This window comes from Astatotilapia calliptera, chromosome 17 (assembly GCF_964374335.1).
Source record: "Astatotilapia calliptera chromosome 17, fAstCal68.1, whole genome shotgun sequence".
NCBI lineage: Eukaryota > Metazoa > Chordata > Actinopteri > Cichliformes > Cichlidae > Astatotilapia > Astatotilapia calliptera.
In genome coordinates this window covers 13,235,393-13,254,050 of record NC_137438.1, presented here as the reverse complement: position 1 = coordinate 13,254,050, position 18,658 = coordinate 13,235,393, and the positions used below count along the sequence as shown (strand labels likewise).

The window sequence follows — 18,658 nt, the reverse complement described above, 5'->3', positions numbered from 1 at the left end:
GAGACCAAAGTGGTGGTGTTGGGCCATAATGCACAACACCATGTTTAGTGAAAACCAAACACTTCATACCAACTGTCAAATCCGAGTGGTGCAGGGGTGTTGATTTGGATTTGTTTTGCTTTGCAGCCACAGGACCCAGGTACCTTGCAGAAACTGAGTCAACCAAGAACTCTGTGCACAAAAAGTATTCTAAATGACTGAAAAAGGAAAGAATCATGGAGTTACAATGAAACACAAAAGTCCAGACCTCAACCTTACTGTAATGCTTTCACCTTAAGAGTGCTGTGCGTAAACAGATATCAATGAACTGAAGCAATGTTAGGAAGAAGAGTGCAGCAAATTTCCTCCAAAATGATATGAGACACTGATAAAGCTACGCAGAAAATATCAAGTTTTTGCTTCTCAAGGTGGTTCTACAACCCACTGAATCCCACTAGCTTGTACGAATCTATGTATATGGTGCCACATGCAGGTTCTGTGTTTATACATAGTTAAATAAAGCTGTTTAGTACACCCTCTTTAAAACACATGTTAAATCAAGCATTCGTGTATTACTGGGTTTTTGGCAGGGTAATACAAAAGAATTTACTGCAGTCTTAAAGAAGCATTTTTTTATTAATGTCTCATGAGGTGAGAAAAAAATGAGTTGATGGTAAATTCCAATGATGGTGTTTTATTAGAAGAAAAGCATCAATATAACTGACTCACAGTTACATCAGTGTGGTTTCCACAGATGAAGCTTACTGACAAACATGCTGGATTTCAATGAAATGTGATGGGACAATAAGGCTGCATGAAAAGGATTAAAGCAGTACAATGCTTTCAAAAAACAAACTATCAACCATGCCTGAAAATCCTGACAGGATCAGGATCTGATCCAGTTCCATGTAGCTCACAGACTGAGATTTTGCAGCTCTAGCTGAAGGCTGATGTTTAGTTAACTTACTGAGCAATACAGGTGGCACAGTACATGAAAACCATCTTGTTGTCATCATCATCATTTAAATCTTGTTACTTTGACACACATTTCATTCAGAGTCTGCAGCTCCACATCCCACTGACAGACTGTTCCTGAACTTTCTAGAAACAAGCACATTAGCCACTCACTTACTACTTGTCAGTACGTGAGTGGCCGTACATAATTAGCATACCCAACGTAACAGGGACTGTCCTGCACAGTAACAATGAAATCGACTCATTTAGTGTCTTCGAGATTAGATGAATACACACTTGTGTTTAATCGAGTAAAGCAGAAATTGAAAGTGATGAGTAAACAAAAAAGTGATAACCGAAGAGATACAGGCAAAGTTCATTAGCTAATAGATAAGACACAGACTTCTGTTTTGGGTGGTGGAGTGGATGAGATTTATCTCTTGATGGGCTGGACAGAGGAGGCATGGAAGCAGGTGAGCTGGAGCTGCATGCTGCTCTTAAACTTGTTCAGCAGCTCTTCCAGTAACCTGCAGATAATATTAAAATTAAAGATTAATCTCAAAGACACAAAGGAAACGCCAAAAGGTCACAGTCCCTCCAATTAGTAACATATACCGGAATCAGACTCACTTCTTATCGGCGCCGCTGTGTAACTGAGGCAGAGACTCCAAAGCCAGTTTGAAGCTGGCGCTGAAAATGAGAAGCTTAGTTAAAAATGTCACATAAAGGAACCCATTTATGAACGATAGAGAACTAGAAAACACAGTTCAAGATGGGTCTGTGTGTGTATGCGGGCACACTAACCTGCCATACATGAACATACACGCGCACTCAAACACACACACAGAGGCGCACATCACAGTACATGCACACAACAGAACCAGATTACTTTCACTTCCTTTCCAAAACCCTCCAACTAACATAAATAGGGATTGTAGTGAGGGATGTGTGACTGCTAAGATTTATGTCCGTGACATCCACAGCCATAAATCACTGGGCACATATGTGGGACTTCCTGTCTCTGCCACTGTGGGGATCTGTATTTGTCGCACTTACTTGCTGTCGGCGTTTAGGTATGTGGCTATAGCATCTCTCAGAGCACACAGTTCAAGTCGAGCCTGTATGGGGGTTTACAGAAAAAGGGCAACAACGGAGATGTAATCATGTAATCATCATCAACTGACACCAGATGGTACCTTGAACTGAAATATGGCTTTATCAAAAATGACAGGTAATTCCCCCCAAGTGCGGTGGTCGACTTATGAGTCAGGGTCCTACTATGAGTGAGAAACTGCTCTGCGACTGCGGGTATGTGCGTGTGAGTGTGTACCTACCTGTAGGGCTCCGTTTTTGCTGAAGGAGGACACACACTGCATAAGACGGCACATTTCATCCGCAACGGACTCAACGATTCTAGACAAAACCCGAGGAACCAGATCCTTCGAGACTGTGAACACCTGAAACAGAAAGAAAGAAAAAAAACGTCACGATGGGGGACGAGGTGGCAAAAGCACCTAGTAGAAGCAGTGTCTGACAAATGAGTGATGAGTTTTAAAGGCATTCAAGCACCTCGGCATGAACTGCAATAATATTGACCAGAGCCTCCTTCAGGTAGTTCCTTACACCTGTGAAAGAAGAAGGCACAAAGTGAACAAACAAAGATCCAGATAAAAAGCAAAACATCAGACATGTAACAATTAGCCATGAAAGGAAAGTGAATCTGTTTTGTTTATTTACAGCTTCTTATATCTTATATGTATATTTCATCTTAACTATACATCTTATACTTGGCCACAGTTTCCTCAGTTTAACCCCACTTTTAGCTTTCTCCCCCTCAATTTATGCCAGCTTTCTTCAGATTGGTTGCCCCTCATAAACAAAAGGTTTAACCAGCAGGTGGGTGGGGCTTCACAGCCACATCTGTGTGCTTGGGATATCTGTTCTCACTGACATCATATAGAGCGACAGTAAAAAAAAAGAAAATGTGAGACAGCATGTTCAGCAGTGTGAGCCTGAGCATTTGTACATACTGTTGACCTTGTTATTTGAAACTCTGGCCATGTTTAGATGAACATCTGCAATTCTAACACTATATCTCTGGCAGAACAGACTATTGAAAACTCATCTTTCTCTCTTTATTTGAAAATTCAGGGCAGAGTCGTTTTCACCAGAACCTGTAGCAGCTCAACAAGACTGCAAAACCATGTTTCTCTAAGATCACAGCCCCATCCACAGCAGAGCCAAGTGGCTGTTTGATTAACAGTCCATCTGGATTTCTGATAGAAATGTGCCAACAGGATTCATTATTAGCCAAGCTAACACTGTGCCAGTGCAACGTTTTCCATTATTTAATTTCCCTCGTCTGTGAGGAGGATAAGGGGCAGATGAGTTAGTGTGCTGTGTGGAAGCTTCAAAATATAACATTACGTTGACGGTGAAACAGTCAAAGGCAAAAACAGAAAGAAAGTACTGAAACCGGATTCTTAATGCTTTGCAGCACCCCACACACAAACTTGAATCCCACACAAAAAAATGCACCAAGTGAAAGTATCATATCCTAGAACTGTGGTTTTCTGTCCAAAATGTTCCTCTTTCACATGTAGTCCAAACACACAAACTCACAGGCGACAAACCAGATCAACGCTCACAACTTTTCATCAAGATTAAGCGCCGTGCTATGAACTGCTGCCCACCTGAGACGACTCGCGCAGCTCTCACACAGTCTGACATGTTGCTTCACATCCTGTACTAAGGTAGACCACACATTCACAGTCAAGTTTCACCTGGGTTTGGGGTGCACTGCGTGAGCGAAAAAAGTCAAGCTACAACTCAAGTGTACACACATATCGCTGCACACCTACAGCTAGACACAAAGGCCATGAGCGCCTTGGGAAGACTGATTAAATGATGTTAGTGGTGTTTACAGTAAGTCATCAAAGAGCCGTACTTTACACATGACACATGTGAACCACAGCTACAAAGATTAGACACGAGAGACTCTGAGCTGTCATCCCACAGCCCTGCTAGGGGCTTAAATATGATTCTACCAGGGTCAGTTAGTGGTTGCTGACGGTGATTTCCTTCTGTTTTATCAGCGCAGGGTAACTGGGTACCTGTAGGTGTTTGGCAGTCTCTCCAATCAAAATAGCCAGCGTAGATGCCGGGCTCCAGGGAGCCTGCGATCGGATCAGCTCGTCTCTCAATGTAGGCTTCAAAGAGTTTCCGGTCCAGCCCCCGTACTGCGTCCACGCTTACCTGGCAGGTCAAGAACACACGATGTTACTGCAATGATTAGATACTAGGTAACAGATTCTCTATCCCCAATCCACACATCATTAGACATGCACAACACAATAACAAGAGATCCATATTATAATACACTATTTACTCAGCGTTCTTTGCAATGACGCACTACTTGTTTGGATTTTAATGCAGCATTTTTATCTTAGTTGTACAGATTAGCTGAATCTTTGCTGTGTTAGCTTATTGACATGCCTGTAATTTTAGCTTCAGAGCTGCGAGCAGAGAAACCTGATTCCATCTCTGTGAGCAGGTTCTAACATTAACACTAAAACGTTGATAACGTGAAGATGTCAGTGTCTCCTGTTGCCTTTTACTTTAAGTTACGATGACAATCTTGCCAAGGTTGTCTTGTGAGCCGTATGCATCAGTTTAACAGTGGTCTGAATGCATACAGACGCCTAAAGTTACATGTGCATTAGAAAATTCCCCATAAACAGAGATAAGCAGTGCTTTATAGCATTTTATCTCACAAACCCACACTTCCAGTCTGAAATAAGATGAAACCTACTCCTCAAGGATTCATGCTCACCTTCTCCGATCCAGACTGCTCATAGGTGCTCAGAATTGTGGCTACTCTTCACTGGAGTTGTTGCTCACTCGTTACAAATAAAACAAGGCTTTTGCTCAAAGTTTTCTCTGTCTCTGTGGTGGATATGTTTTATTGAAACAGTGAGGAACACCGATGTAAAAGCATCTCAAGAGCTTCATCAATATTTAACTACCATAGCCAGTGATGTTGCCTATCTCATGGCTTTACTTTTGAAAACATTAAAAAGTCACACAACAAAAGAAACACTTTAAAACCTGCTGTAACAGGATGCATGATTCTCCTTTACATCAACACATAACAGTGAAGTTTCTGATTTCCATGCCTATTGTTTTAAACTGCAGGCTGTGGCGTTAAAGGCTTTATTATGGAGTGTGGAAGCTGTGAGTAATTTTACTTTGCAGTCCATGTTGAAATCCTGTATCCTTCATGAACTGCATGAATAATTTAGATTGTGCATATATCAGTGACTTCTCAAGTTTACATGAATTCATTGAGAGTTTATTGCATTTCTAACTATTTACAGTATGATTACATGAGGCGGCAGCTGTGTGGCAGATGTGTTGTGTGGGAATTCTTATTTTTCAGATTTGCTTTTGCAGCTATTTTAACATTTGAAGATTACAATCTAGACAAACTGTCACCCATACGTATCTAAATATAAATGACACATGAGAATCGGTTTAAAAATGATATTTCAAAGAAAATGGCTGTAAACTGTTTTTACTGGAAAACCAACAGAATGCTTCTTTGCTTTGTGATTCAGTCATTAGTCATTGTGTGCAGCTGGATGAGTGTGTACGTGTGAAAGAAAGAAAAAAACTAGGGTGACAGTGAACTGAGCTTCCAAGACCACGACCTTTATTTTTTCTGTTGTATTTTTCTTTTAAAGAAGAGTCATCGCTCTGCTTAGAAGAGACCAGGGGACAGCTTTGTTGTTAATGACACCGCAACGCATTTCTCGCCAACAACACTGAGCGCTCCTTCCTTTGTGTGAAGTCTTTTTTTCAAAGCACAGTTGCAGATTAGAAGTGTTGATACTGACCCGTGTGATCTTCTCTGTCCCCGTGAAGCTATGTTTCTCAAAGTGATGGGCCAGGTTCAGGAATGTGTGTCTCTCGAGGTACTGGCAGTTACTCAGGATTATCAGTAGACGCTGCTCCTATACACACACACACACACACACACACACACACTTGAATGCTTTGACTGCCACAACACAACATTGTCACAGCTTAGGTTCAATTTACAGACTGTAGACCTGGATTTGGATTCTGGATGTTTGGATGTAAAAGTGCATGCAGAAGTGCCTCAAGCCTGTTTCTATTGGCCAGCAGAGGGCGACTCCTCTAGTTGCAAAAAGCAGCCCCAATGCATAGACGTCTCTTGGAAAACAGTCCTCACCTTTCTCGCTCTTTGACCTCAGCAAACACTTCTGATGAGTTTCGGGTCTCAGTTGCTAGTTTCGAGTCTTACTGAATACAACACGACGTTAATTTTTATAAATTATGGCGTGCTCAAGGACCAGTGAGCAGGGTACACTTTAGGCTGGGACACTAGCATTTGAGCATCATGACATTCACTCCATTCTCCTGATATAAAGTTTAAAACGCTAAACCAGCAACAACTGACTCAAGGGGACATCATTAACCAATGACAGCTGCAATCCACATCATTTATGTTCAAAAGATACACAGTGTATGTGGCGTTCATACCACCATGATGATCAGGCTGAGCTCTGTAGCCTGTGGTTAAACTTCCTAACCTGAAACCTATGACAAACCTTTAATCCTCGTACAATTCTGGAGAGGTTCTTACAACCACAATGTGCTTTGCTTTCCAAAATATGTCCTTGGTTTAAAGTTGTGGTTTCAGTGAAGCTTGGAGCGCTCTTTTTCTCACAATGTCTTTGTGAATATTGTCCAGTGCCTGTGTTTGATGTCTGGTAGAATGGTTGCCTGGCCTAACTGCAAAACAAATCTACCTTAGTGTAGGAACCTGAAACTACTTTTAACAAGCTCTCACTCGTTAAAATGCCCATGCTTTTAATATTCACCCTTACAAACACACAATAAAGCATGCCAATTAAACGTGTGCACAGAGACACTGTCAGAATGACATTCTGATGCCTACAACATCACTGGCAGGAGTTTGCAGTCCAAAATTAAGCAAACCAACCATGCTCCAAAAGCTTAGTGGCCTAAAGTAAACTGATGTCTTTGTGTTAATAGCAGTGACGCACTGTCCAAGTTTGCATGTACTGGTTGCTAGATTGCCAACTCACAAAAACACCCATTTGTATCATGACTGACACTAGTCTTAACTCTGGTCATCTGCTCTCAGTCAAGTCTGGCAGCATATTCAGGCTGGGGAAACCCCTTCTGCACCTTGCTCCATTTCCCCTTACCAGAAGCACTCTACGCCCTGCCCTTCTTCCTCCTCTTCGTCCTCCCCTGCGCTTAACCCCCTTTGCTAACATCTCAAACAAGTTACAGGAAATAAGGACGTCTCTACTTCTTGTCCACAACCAGGAAACAGACTGATAACATTTCGTGGTTCGAATGAGTGACACATGTTTGTCTAGTTGTGTAAAGGAGGGAGCCCACGCTCTGGTGTGACGCTGGCAGTTGCCACATGTGCGTTTTCGAGTGTTTAAACCTCATACGATTTAAAGAATGTAATAAAGAAAAACACTGTGCTTACAGATGTTGGAGTAAAGCCCTCTTGAATGCCAGTAAACCGATCAGGAGAGGACAGGTCCACTGAAATGTTGCTGTACACATGGGAGAGATTTTAAAATGTTGTCCAAGTGAAGCACAGTAACCACAGAGATGAGAAAAAAATCCTCCAAATACTTACTGAGATGTGTTAATGTCTCCATCTGTCTTAGTACTCAGCTGCTCCAAACTGTTTACAAAGACCTATGGAGACGCATTTATCAGACATGTGAAAAGACAATTTTAGGTGCATCACTAATATCTTACTCTGTGATCAAAACAGGTTAGTACAGACTTAGATCTAAGGTACACTGAAACAGTAAAGTGGACAGTGTGTGCATGTCAACACGTAGGGTTATCTTCACCTCACAGTAAATAAAAGACCAAATAAAATCTTAGCAGCTGCTCTATGACTGAACAGATGTAAGACAAATATAGAACACAGAGGTTTTCAGGTCTATATATGACTTTGGTGATCAGTGCACAGGGCCTCAGGGCAAGAGGCAGGATAGACCCTGGACAGGTCACCAATCTGTCGCAGGGCTAACACAGACAATCATTTGTACACCATGTTCACACCTATGGGCAAATTAAAATCACCAATTAACCTAACCCCACTAAGTGGACATCTCTGGACCATCTGTGGCACCTGAAGAAAAACTCACACAGACACAGGAAGAACATGCAAACTCCACACAGAAAATGAACTGCAGTTCCTCAATGGCCAGTTGAGTCTCCTGTGCTAAAATGGCCAACTTAGAGCATTAAAAGGATATTCTCTTCCTTCTAAACAAGTAGCTGATTTATTTTTTATATTCTATTCATGTGAAGTGCTCAAGTGTTAAATGTTCAAAAGTTAGAGATGTGGCTGCTTTGACTGACAGGAGAGCCAAGACAGTGAGGTGTAGCTTACAGCTGCCTGCTAGGACCCACCTCAACTAATCCAAGTACAGTACGCCTCAGTCAAACAGGCCCAGAGACTGGTTAGCAACGCCCCTGGCAACCTCTGACTACTAGAGGAAAATGATGTCTTTCCTGACCGTTTGGTGGAGGCTCCTGGTAGTCGCAAAGCGAGAGCTGCCAGGAAGCCTTCTGTGACTGGTAGCTGCCAGATGGTTGCGTTTTTGCTGTTGCTACGTTTTAAATCATTTTAAAGGAATTGTCTAAAAATATATACCTGCCTTATGATACAGATCATCAAAGGTAAGTTTTAGTAAGTTCATTTATAGAATTTTATTGTTTTTATTTAGCACTAATTATATGTATCTCTTTATTTGCCAACAATGCTTGCTAGGAGTAGCTGACTACACCCGACTCTCATCCAGATTTGGCCACTTCTGTATTCGATAAACAACATAAACACATGAAGGCTGAGGCTTCAAAATGTGGAAATCAAAACCAGTGGTACACATCATGGTGGCTACTTCCATCCTATGCAAACAGTCTTTGTTCATAACAAAATCCTATGCATGTTCTTGAAAATAAGTGTACACGTCTTACCTTCATGATCCTCACGCTGAGCTCTGCAGCCTGGTCCTGGACCTGCTCCAACTGCAACACCTGTGGAAAAGAACGTAACGGTAACGATGCTTTCTTGACGTGACTAAAGCTGTTTATTCTAAAATTCATAAAGGATTTCTTTGTGTTGAACCCTGGATAGTTATTTCATAGTTTCTGTTAACAGCAGGGTTTATACTTTACTACTTTGCGAAGTGCTGAATTAAAACCATCCAAGTTTTGATATCATTTCTGTTTGCAACAGAAGTACCGTGGCTTCAAATAAAAGATCATCACATAAAGCAACTCCACAGAGTGAAATTTCATTCCTATAAGTTTACTGCACTGTGCGACATGCACAAGGGCAGGACAAGAAGAGTGATGAATGTAGCACCCACTGAACCGAGGCCAGGACGCACAGCAGTTATTCCTCCACTACTTGTTCTTCTGCTACAACAAACTAACTACATTTTCTTCTTTATTTAATTTTTTCTTTTTGTTTTCTACATCAATCTATTTACATCCCTTTTCTTCACAATTCCAACAGGGATCTTAATTTTAAACCCATCTCATTGTGCAACAAAGACTGCTGTCTTCAAAACATGACTAAAGATGATATCAGTATAATTTTTTAACATTGGTCACAGAGACCATGCGGCTAAGCTTGATTTATATTCACCAAAATTTGAATTTTCTTTTTTCATACAAACCCACTTCTATAAAAGTTTGGATGCTGTGTAAAATGTAAATAAATGCAATGACTTGCAAATCTCATAAATCTACATTTTTCACAAAAAGACAGCAAAAACATATCAGATGTTTAACCTGAGACGTTCTACTACTTTATGAAAAACAATTAGTTAGTTTGAATGCAATGGCAGCAACATGCCTCAAAAAAGTTCGGATGGAGAAACGAAAAAATTGAAAAGTTAGTGGTACTTAAAGAAGGAGCTGGAGGAACATTTTGCAACTAATTAGGTTAGCTGGTAAAAATAATAAATGTCTTAGAGAGGCAAAGTTTCACCAATCTGCAAAAACAACTCCAACTACAGAATAGTGTTTGTTACTGTAAAATTATGAAGACTGAATATCTTATCATCTACGCTGCGTGTTATCATTTACAAAAACCAAAAAACACAGAGCGATCTCTATGTACAAGGGGCAAGTCTGAAAATCAGTACTGGACTCTCGTGCACTTTGGTTTCAGAGGTGGCGCTGCAGTAAAAGCAGGCATGATTCTGTAATGAAAATAACTGCATGGGCTCAGGCACACTTTTAGAAAACAGTTTACAATATCATCGACCAAAAAGAAGAAGCCTGTGTGAAACACTGCCGTCATCTCTGGGACAAAGCTCAGGTCAGACTAATGAAAATTTGAAATTATTTTATTAGAACACTGATGCTGCGTCCTCTCAGCTAAAGAGGAGATGAACCAGTCATATTTAAAAGGTATCTACCTCTGATAGTATGGGTGTGCGTTAGGAGTCAGTGGAACTGACACATTGCACATCTGGAAAGGCACAACAGATTTTATGCTCTTATCCAGAAGTCTTTTTCTTTCTGTAAGACATGCTGCTGCCATCGAACTCAACATCACCTCAGCGATGCTAAAGTTTGTGACAATGCCAGGAACAGCAGGATTCCCATTCATTCATTCAGAGGGACAATTACTGCAATTGAAAGGAGGCATGCCAGCCCCATAACAGCCTGTGTCTAACAGATGACAAGTAACTGTCACGTGTCAGTGTCAGCTATTTAAGTTCATTTAATGGATGAAGAAACTCATGACTATTGATTATCATGTGAAAACTTCTGTAGCTCTGATGTTTGCAGGGTATGAACGAACATTTGTTTCTCCGGGTTTGATTTCCAGGGGCTCTTTGAGTGACTGCAGCATCTGGACCATACACTGCTCAAACCGTGAAGGCTGCAAAAACATTAAAAACAGAGATTACAAACATGGGCTACATTAGATAACATCACACTTCAACACAGATTAGTTAAAACAGACCCACAAGTACTCAGTGGACTAAACAAATGCAATGAATCGCTGCCAGCTAGAAAGTATACATAGATATTAAACTTTCTGTGATTTCTATGAAGACACAGAGTGCTGCTTGATAAATTAACCAATCCTTACCAGGCTGGTGATTCCCTCATTATCTACCAACCAGTCTTCCTTTTCAGCAAGCCTGTTGACATCTATGGGTATAAAAAGCACAAATCGAAAGGGCCATCACTTGAAACTGTGCTGCAGTTTTTTGAACTCAGAGCCGTTTACATGTGGAGTGTGGAGACTTTCATAAGGGGTCGTAAGTAATGGAAATATGAACAGATTTAAAGGTTTCTGAGGGAAAACCACATGATATAAAATCAAACCCTTTCTTCCCAGACCACAATTTGGTGTGTGCGTGTGGTGTGTTTGTGTGTGTGAGAATGTGCGTGTGAGTGGGGGGAGTTAAGAAAAAAAAACAGTCACTCTTCTCAAAATGACCATACCTAACCACAAGTGAAACACAGCCTGTCTGGTTTTAGTCTCATAACACTTTCTCCATTACTAACCTGGAAGTTGAATTAGCTAAAAGTGACACTTGAGGACACTGACCACTAAGCGCTTATTAACAAATTCACATGGTTTTATAAAAATCTGTCGTGTTCTGCAGGTTTTGAGTTCATGTCCTTTCGCATTCTTGTCTAGCAGGGGATTACACAAGTAACGGATGATAATCAAAGTGTGATTTCAGAATGACACAGCTTTTTATTTCTCATGTGGAGATTAATAACGTGTCTATGGTGACAACTTTTTTTTATTCTACTGGTAAAGATTCCCAATGCTGTTTTGCTTAGACCAACAAATACATTATTTGCAAGGGTAAGCAGGGCCTGGCATATTTTGCCCCATGTATCTGGTACAAGCAGGCATACTTTCCAGTAAACGTCTTCTTAACACACTCGGTCAACACATTTAAAAGCCTTTCAATGTACAATAATAAATTAGGTACAAATACATACATGAATAAATACTATACATATCTTTATTTTAAAAACCCAGAAAAACAAGGTAAAATGTAGACACTAGAAATAAAGATTTTAAGGATGTTATGAGCCCCTCCAGAGTGAGTGTTTCATGTTTCACTGTACATCAGCACACTAGCAGATGCCAAGCTTCGCCTCAAATATCATACCGATCTTGTTAAACTTTGACAAAACCTTGGTTTCTTGCATGTTAACTTTCTTGCATGTTAGCTTCTCTAGGATCCGCAAAGAAAAGAAGCAGTTTTCCTCTCAGTCTAGGACTAGAGTGATTTACAGGCATCTATCTGGCTGTAATCTAAAGCAACTGGATGTCGTTTACCTACCTACCTCCAGGTTTATTACTGGTGCTAATTTTAGTTCTCAATACTTCATATAATATGAAATTGTTAGATGTTTTTTGCTGCCTGAAAAATGTGATATTTTGGATAACTGGATGAGAAGGCTCTCATTAGGAAGCCATTGTACATTATTTATGTACTAGATGGGTGTTCAGGACAATAATGGGCTCAGTCCAAAGACTGGCTCTGTCACATGAAGATTGCATTGACACAGCAAAAGCTGCTTTTAGTTTTTATGATCCTGCCACACTGAACATTGAAAACAAAATAAACTGTTTGGTAACTTGGAGTCAATTAAAATGAAGATCTTGATGAAAATATTTTGTCCATTACTGAGAGCTCTCTCACCTTCTGTTGTGTGCACCAGAGTCACCATGAGACAGTGAACTCTCAAATCCAGCAGAAGATCCTGGATCACCTGCAGCAAATCATTTGGGATCTCCATAGCAGACAGAGCCTCATGACAACCCCTGGATGAGAAACGCCAGAGAACAGAGGTCTGTTATTAAAGGCAAGGTAAGCATGTGGCTCCCAAATGCCTCCATTTAACCAAACATGTAAGCAAATTAATTACAGCCAAAGTGTGAGGACCTGACAGTGTGTATGATTTGTGTAAGCCATGATCCAGCCAACTCTGTCTTGCTCTCCCAGCCTCCATAAAGACTCAGCTCCCCTTGCGGCAAGGTGGCGGGTAAGAGAGCACCCCGAATGAGCTTCACGAGCCGACTGGTCAGCTCTTCAATCATTTTCTACAAAACAGACAACATACAGTATGTACTGCAGAATGTGTCTTTAAAAAACATTATCTCAAATTAACATTAGAGTAAACTGGAGTTAGAAATCCTCATACTTTAAAGTCATTCTGTCTCTGTCTGGCATTCTTCTTGGATTTTTCCACTTGCCCAGATTTCTCTCCAGTCTGTAGGGGAAGACACAAATACTTAGTCACCTCTGAGAAGTCCAGATTACTGACGGAAAATAGATTTTATGTTGCTTTCTGTGCCTGCATTAGAGCAAACTATGATAATGCAAATGACATTCATTCAACTTTTCTTGAGAATAATCAAATAATTTCTCTTAAATGGAAACCCTGAAAAACACAGATATGGAATGTAAACCTGCAGAGGATTTCGAAAAAACTGAGTTTCTAAAAAAAAAGCTTTTATTAGCCTAGCCTAAAGTTTTCATGGGAAATATTCTTGTTCACGGAGACATTTGTGTATTACTAAGAACACCATTCGTTTTGGCCTATCAGTAGAAGCTCATTAACCTGAGTTGACTCATGGAAAATCATTCCCCTTCTCTTAATCCCAAATTAAATACCTAACTCACCAAAGGAATTTCATGAGATAATCCTCAATGAATATGAGTGAAACAAAGCTGAACTATTGAGCTAAATTTATAGCAATTTATTTATTATACCAGCTTTTATTGTCATTTATTTCAATTGTTGTATTGATTATGTGACAAAACTAATGTCCCTTTCATTCTTTTGCAGATGTTGTCCATAATGTGGTGTTAGCACGCGTATCGATCTACTGGTTAAAGATTTTCGACAGGGCACGGTCCCTTGATGGCACTCCTTTCCACACAATTTCAACAAAAACACAATTTTATTTTTGCTTTCACTACACTTTAACCACACTTTTGAAGATTATAATTTGTGCATTATAAAGCAGCTGGTTGTGTGATGTGTGAAATCAAAATGCAGCACGCCATGGAGAGGTTTGTGGTGCTGTGACTTCCCCACTATTTACACAAAGCTTTTTACCACCATCTCAGCCTTGCCCCTCTGACTTGAGATATTCTGACTCACTTCTAATCTTGACCCTCCAAATGACAATCACTGCCTTGAACCCCTATATTTACAAAAATAATGGAAATGACCACAAACAAAGATTTACATTTTTGGGCTACAGCTCCACAGGGCCACGTTCATCTCTGGATTATCTTGTGTGGCAAAGTGACCACTGTTGCTATAAAAACATGCTGTATGCAGGATTTCTGTCTACTTGGTGAGTATTCACCTCGCTAAAAAGACTTCCATTAACGTAGGAGATCCAAAGCTTCCAGAAATTGGGCAGCTGACCGATCACAACATCTGAAAGCTTCTCCACAAACTGCACCTGCTGCGGGGTCTCAAAGTGCCAATCTAGAAAAAAAGGACACACAGATGACATGATAGAGGATATTGGCATAATGACTGTGCAGTTCCAATATTCACATATCAGAATGGTTTAATTCCTGGCACATAAAGCTTAAGATCTTTGTTTTTTTTATTTGTGCCTTTACCGTACAGTGTGATGCAAGATTCCCCTAAACACTGTACACGACCAAAAGTGTTACACACACACACAAACAAACAAACGTACGTGTGTACAGAGTTTAGCGCAGACAGGGAAGCCCCCCTTAGAACTCAGTGTGTGGGCGAATCTGTGAAGTGCTGCACTACTCACTGCTGGATCGTGGCGTTCGGAGACTGCCCCCTCTCTTCAGAGACGTGGTGTGGCTGAGCCTTCCGAGGGCTGGTGGACGGGTATCCCCCTCTGGGTCCAGAGCTCCCGCACCCACTGAGAGACATAACGAAAGTGGGGAGGGATGAGAAATGAGCTTGAAGGGAAAAGAAACACATACTCCACATATTAAATAATCACATTTTCATAATTCCACATTCCTCAATAAGCTTAACGGGCTTTCACACAAAACAATCCCTCCCTACTTTCTTTATTTGTGTTCTGATCCATCTCAGCGGAGAGAATGTCCCCTTGTTTTCACGGTGGGGAAACAGAGCAGTGGTCTTTGCGAGTGCTGGGGTGAAGTGGGTTTACGCTGGCCACAATGTGCTCTGTTACATCTGATTCTTAAGAGCTCCTCTAGATGGCAACAGGGAGCTATGCAGCGGTAATGAATGAGAAAGATCTGCAACCACACACTCCTATCGCTGCATGTGAGACAACGTTAGCAAATTGAATCTGTGAGATAACTTAATGATAACAGAACAAGGGGTGGCAAAAAGGAATGAAAGTGAAAGACTGCGGTGCTAAGAAGATCAAAATTGCTACAATGAAAATGAAACTTTAAGGACAGGTTCGTGCAACGCTGCACTACGCCCACACCAGTTTGTCTAAATCAATGGAGACTGATGAGCCACATTTCCAAAACATGTGTCTCTCACACACTCACATACACAGAAAAGCGTACTGGTGAGTCACAATGTTGAATGTAGTGTGTAAGCAAGAATTGAGAAATCCCCAAGCAGAGGAGAAAATTGTGGTTGAGGTGGCTGTGCACACAACACACCCATCCAGGCCAGAAAATGTAAGGAAATTCTCATTTGAGTCAGACTATCTGTAAACAGACGAGGCTTTCTTATATCGCAAATACACACAGACAGACACACGCGCGCACACACACACCATATGGTGCAATACAGGCTCTGTCTCTCTGAAGTTTTCCTGTCTTTTTACAGGGATGAGAGCTGCTGTTGACCCAGGTGGCCGCCGAATCCTCAGAATGGACAAGCACTTGCATTCTGAGGACTGCATGTGTTTTGCTGCTCTGTACGTTCAAAGGATTTACTATGCTGCTGCACTGCTTCTTGCTCAAATTTACAGGGGGAAACTATAGAAGCCTCTGTGTATGCGTGTTGAATAAACTGAGACAATGTGTGTCATCTATACACACTTCCTCATCGTGTCTGGGGCTTCTCTGCAGGCTGGATGGGTTCCTCTTCCAGAGGGGTCACTGACCTTGACCACACGCACACATACCTGCTTTCTGTCTAAGAGGACACAAACCTTATTCCCACGCTACAGAATACAAAAGCTTCACCACACTTCTCTTGAAAAACGCCCCAGTGTTTCACCCAGATTTTATGTGCGCACAGACAACGGGACATCTTGTCAGGAAAAGTAAAGATGGGACTTACAATAAAATCACTATTATTAATAATCTGTGACTTAAAGTTTTGAAATTCCAGGCTTTATGTACATCACAAAATTTCTGAATACAAGTAAAAAAGTTCCCTAATGAATCAATCAGTCAATACGACCACGCAAACACCTGTCAGACGTTAACCAGTATTATCACGGCATTGCTCTTACAGCAGCATTTCTGCAGCATAAAATCCCAAACACACCGTCAGAGTGTCTGAACAGTGAATTCCCACTAACTACTCACTGAAAACCTATTTTTCCAGAGGGAAAAAAACTCCTGTTAATTGTGTTGACATTGGCAGAAGAAGTGCCGCTCGAGAAATAAAAATACTGCAGCTTCTAATTGGATCGGGCAGAGTCAGATTGCAACACTGGGGCACGATGGGAGTGTTTAGACATACGGAAGCAACTTGCTATGCTCCCTCACAAAAAAACTTCAGCTTTCAGGCCTTTGTTTCTAACAAAGATGGATGGTTTTATTTTACATTTAAGGCATTTTATAGGGTAATTAATGGAATCGTGCCTACACCAGAACGACCTCTGGCCTTATATCCCTGACTAGGAACAACAGTTGAAAGAGAAAATGACACCAGTTACTGCAAATATGCCTGATGCTTACAGCGGAATAATCTCTGCCATGTGTGATGCTGACAATAGCATAAAAAAAGCTAGTGAATGCATCTATATGAAGGGAAGAGGAGGCCACCAGAAGAGTGGGTAGCTGTGAGGTACCATTGAGGGGGGGGGGGTCCTATACAGAAGGAAGGGTAAGGGTGGGAAGGAAGGAGAGGAAGAGTGAAGCTGGGGGAATGCAGTGGATGTGGTTTTTATAATGATGGCTGCTGAAGCATTGCCTGGGTGGAGGCACGGGTTTCACACTTGGGCCAGAAGTGAGCAGAGGAGACCAGAGATGCTGAATATCTGCCAGAGGTGTATGTGAGGGGAAGAGGGGCGCTGTGTGACAACAGAGAAGACAGGAGACAGCTGTAACAAAGAACAAGAGCAGGGAGAAAAACAGGAAAGATTGCGTGTACCTTTCAGCATGTCTGTGTGAACACTGTGCTCACCAGAAGAATGACAGCATGGGTAATTTGTTTAAACACAACGGAGTGTTTTTTCACAGTAGTGGTGCTCTTGGCTTTCCACTTGTTTGGACCGTGTGCTTTGCTGGCACCCTAACCAAGCCTCAATATATCCCCGGGCTTGTAAGGTGTTAGGCATTCAGCAGCCACAGTCTGGATTGCAGGTGATACTGTGACCAAATGAACCCCCACCTTATCAAAGGTTGTTACACTGGGTGTCAGTGGGATTTCAAAATCTTCAATATAAATCTGTTCCCCAAAAAATACAAACCGTAACTGATCGCACACAAGTGCTGCCTGTCATTTCACTGATTCCATTTGCAGTGGACTAGGAACAAGCAAACATGCAAGTCTTTTCTAGGCAACGTAAAAACGGATTTAAAGAATGCAGGTTGGACAAAAAGTTGGGTTTGCAGGAGGCTCTCAACCAACTCTCAACAGAACTGTGCACATCTATGAGAAGACTGCACAGTTAAATGTAGGTCATTTTGGTCGCATGCTGACTGTAACTACTGTCCTCTCAGAGGCAGACGGGTATCTTAAATGATGTTACCTCAAGAACAGACATCACTCTCAAAGTTCGGCTCCAAAAATGCAGTTCCTGGAATCACCACTTGAGGCTGGTTCAATAAGCAAGCCATCCTACAGACCTCAATATTAAAAGGCCCAACTTCACTAACATCACTAAGAAGCTTGTTTACAACCTGGTTTTTAAAAATTGACACTGACACACTGACAATTGATGTGATGCTTTGAGGTATGAGGACTTTATCAATAAGTTAACATACATGTCCATGCCAGCATGTGTGTTTCTGTGCTCTTTTTTGTTTTTTGCAAACTAGCAATTTTCTGCACAGTTGGGTTGGATGAGATTTCAGACTCCCTCTCCACCACATGTTGCTCTGCAGTGGAATGTAAGTGTGAAGTAAAAGGGGCCATCCCTGACATAATCATCAAGATGAAATTTAAATGTGGAGAAGTGGAGAAGTGGGGAACGAACCAATCCCCAGATCCATCAAGCCTGAGCCCCGGAAACCACTGTTACTTTTAGCATTAGACATGTTTATGTTCCAGCTGTGCTATGTGAAGCAGCCACCCACCCCACAATGGATTTGTGCGGGTGCCTCAGTGTGAGTGTGCACGCATGCTGGCGAATCACTGGTCTTCCTGAGTGGACGGTTTCAGATCCACATTTTTCTGCTGGCTGATTTAACAGAGGAACAGCTTAATTGGGGTTAATTGTTCCAATCCATCTGTGAAGCTGTGTGTG

General features: G+C 41.4%; 1 protein-coding gene across 1 annotated transcript in view; it reads right to left on the bottom strand.

Annotated features, from left to right (window-relative positions):
- Positions 1-596: 596 nt before the first annotated feature.
- exoc2 (exocyst complex component 2) overlaps positions 597-18,658 on the bottom strand; it is a 50,818-nt gene continuing 32,756 nt past the window's right edge. The window contains exons 12-28 of the mRNA XM_026146764.2: positions 14,828-14,941; positions 14,399-14,523; positions 13,222-13,290; positions 12,963-13,120; positions 12,720-12,841; positions 11,138-11,199; positions 10,844-10,924; positions 9,001-9,060; positions 7,643-7,704; positions 7,487-7,556; positions 5,829-5,945; positions 4,047-4,188; positions 2,503-2,558; positions 2,268-2,390; positions 1,990-2,051; positions 1,564-1,623; positions 597-1,460 (exon numbers count right to left, since the gene is read on the bottom strand). Coding sequence (XP_026002549.1) covers positions 1,367-1,460; positions 1,564-1,623; positions 1,990-2,051; positions 2,268-2,390; positions 2,503-2,558; positions 4,047-4,188; positions 5,829-5,945; positions 7,487-7,556; positions 7,643-7,704; positions 9,001-9,060; positions 10,844-10,924; positions 11,138-11,199; positions 12,720-12,841; positions 12,963-13,120; positions 13,222-13,290; positions 14,399-14,523; positions 14,828-14,941 — 1,577 coding nt within the window. The 3' untranslated portion in view covers positions 597-1,366. The remainder of the gene's footprint in view (positions 1,461-1,563; positions 1,624-1,989; positions 2,052-2,267; positions 2,391-2,502; positions 2,559-4,046; positions 4,189-5,828; positions 5,946-7,486; positions 7,557-7,642; positions 7,705-9,000; positions 9,061-10,843; positions 10,925-11,137; positions 11,200-12,719; positions 12,842-12,962; positions 13,121-13,221; positions 13,291-14,398; positions 14,524-14,827; positions 14,942-18,658) is intronic.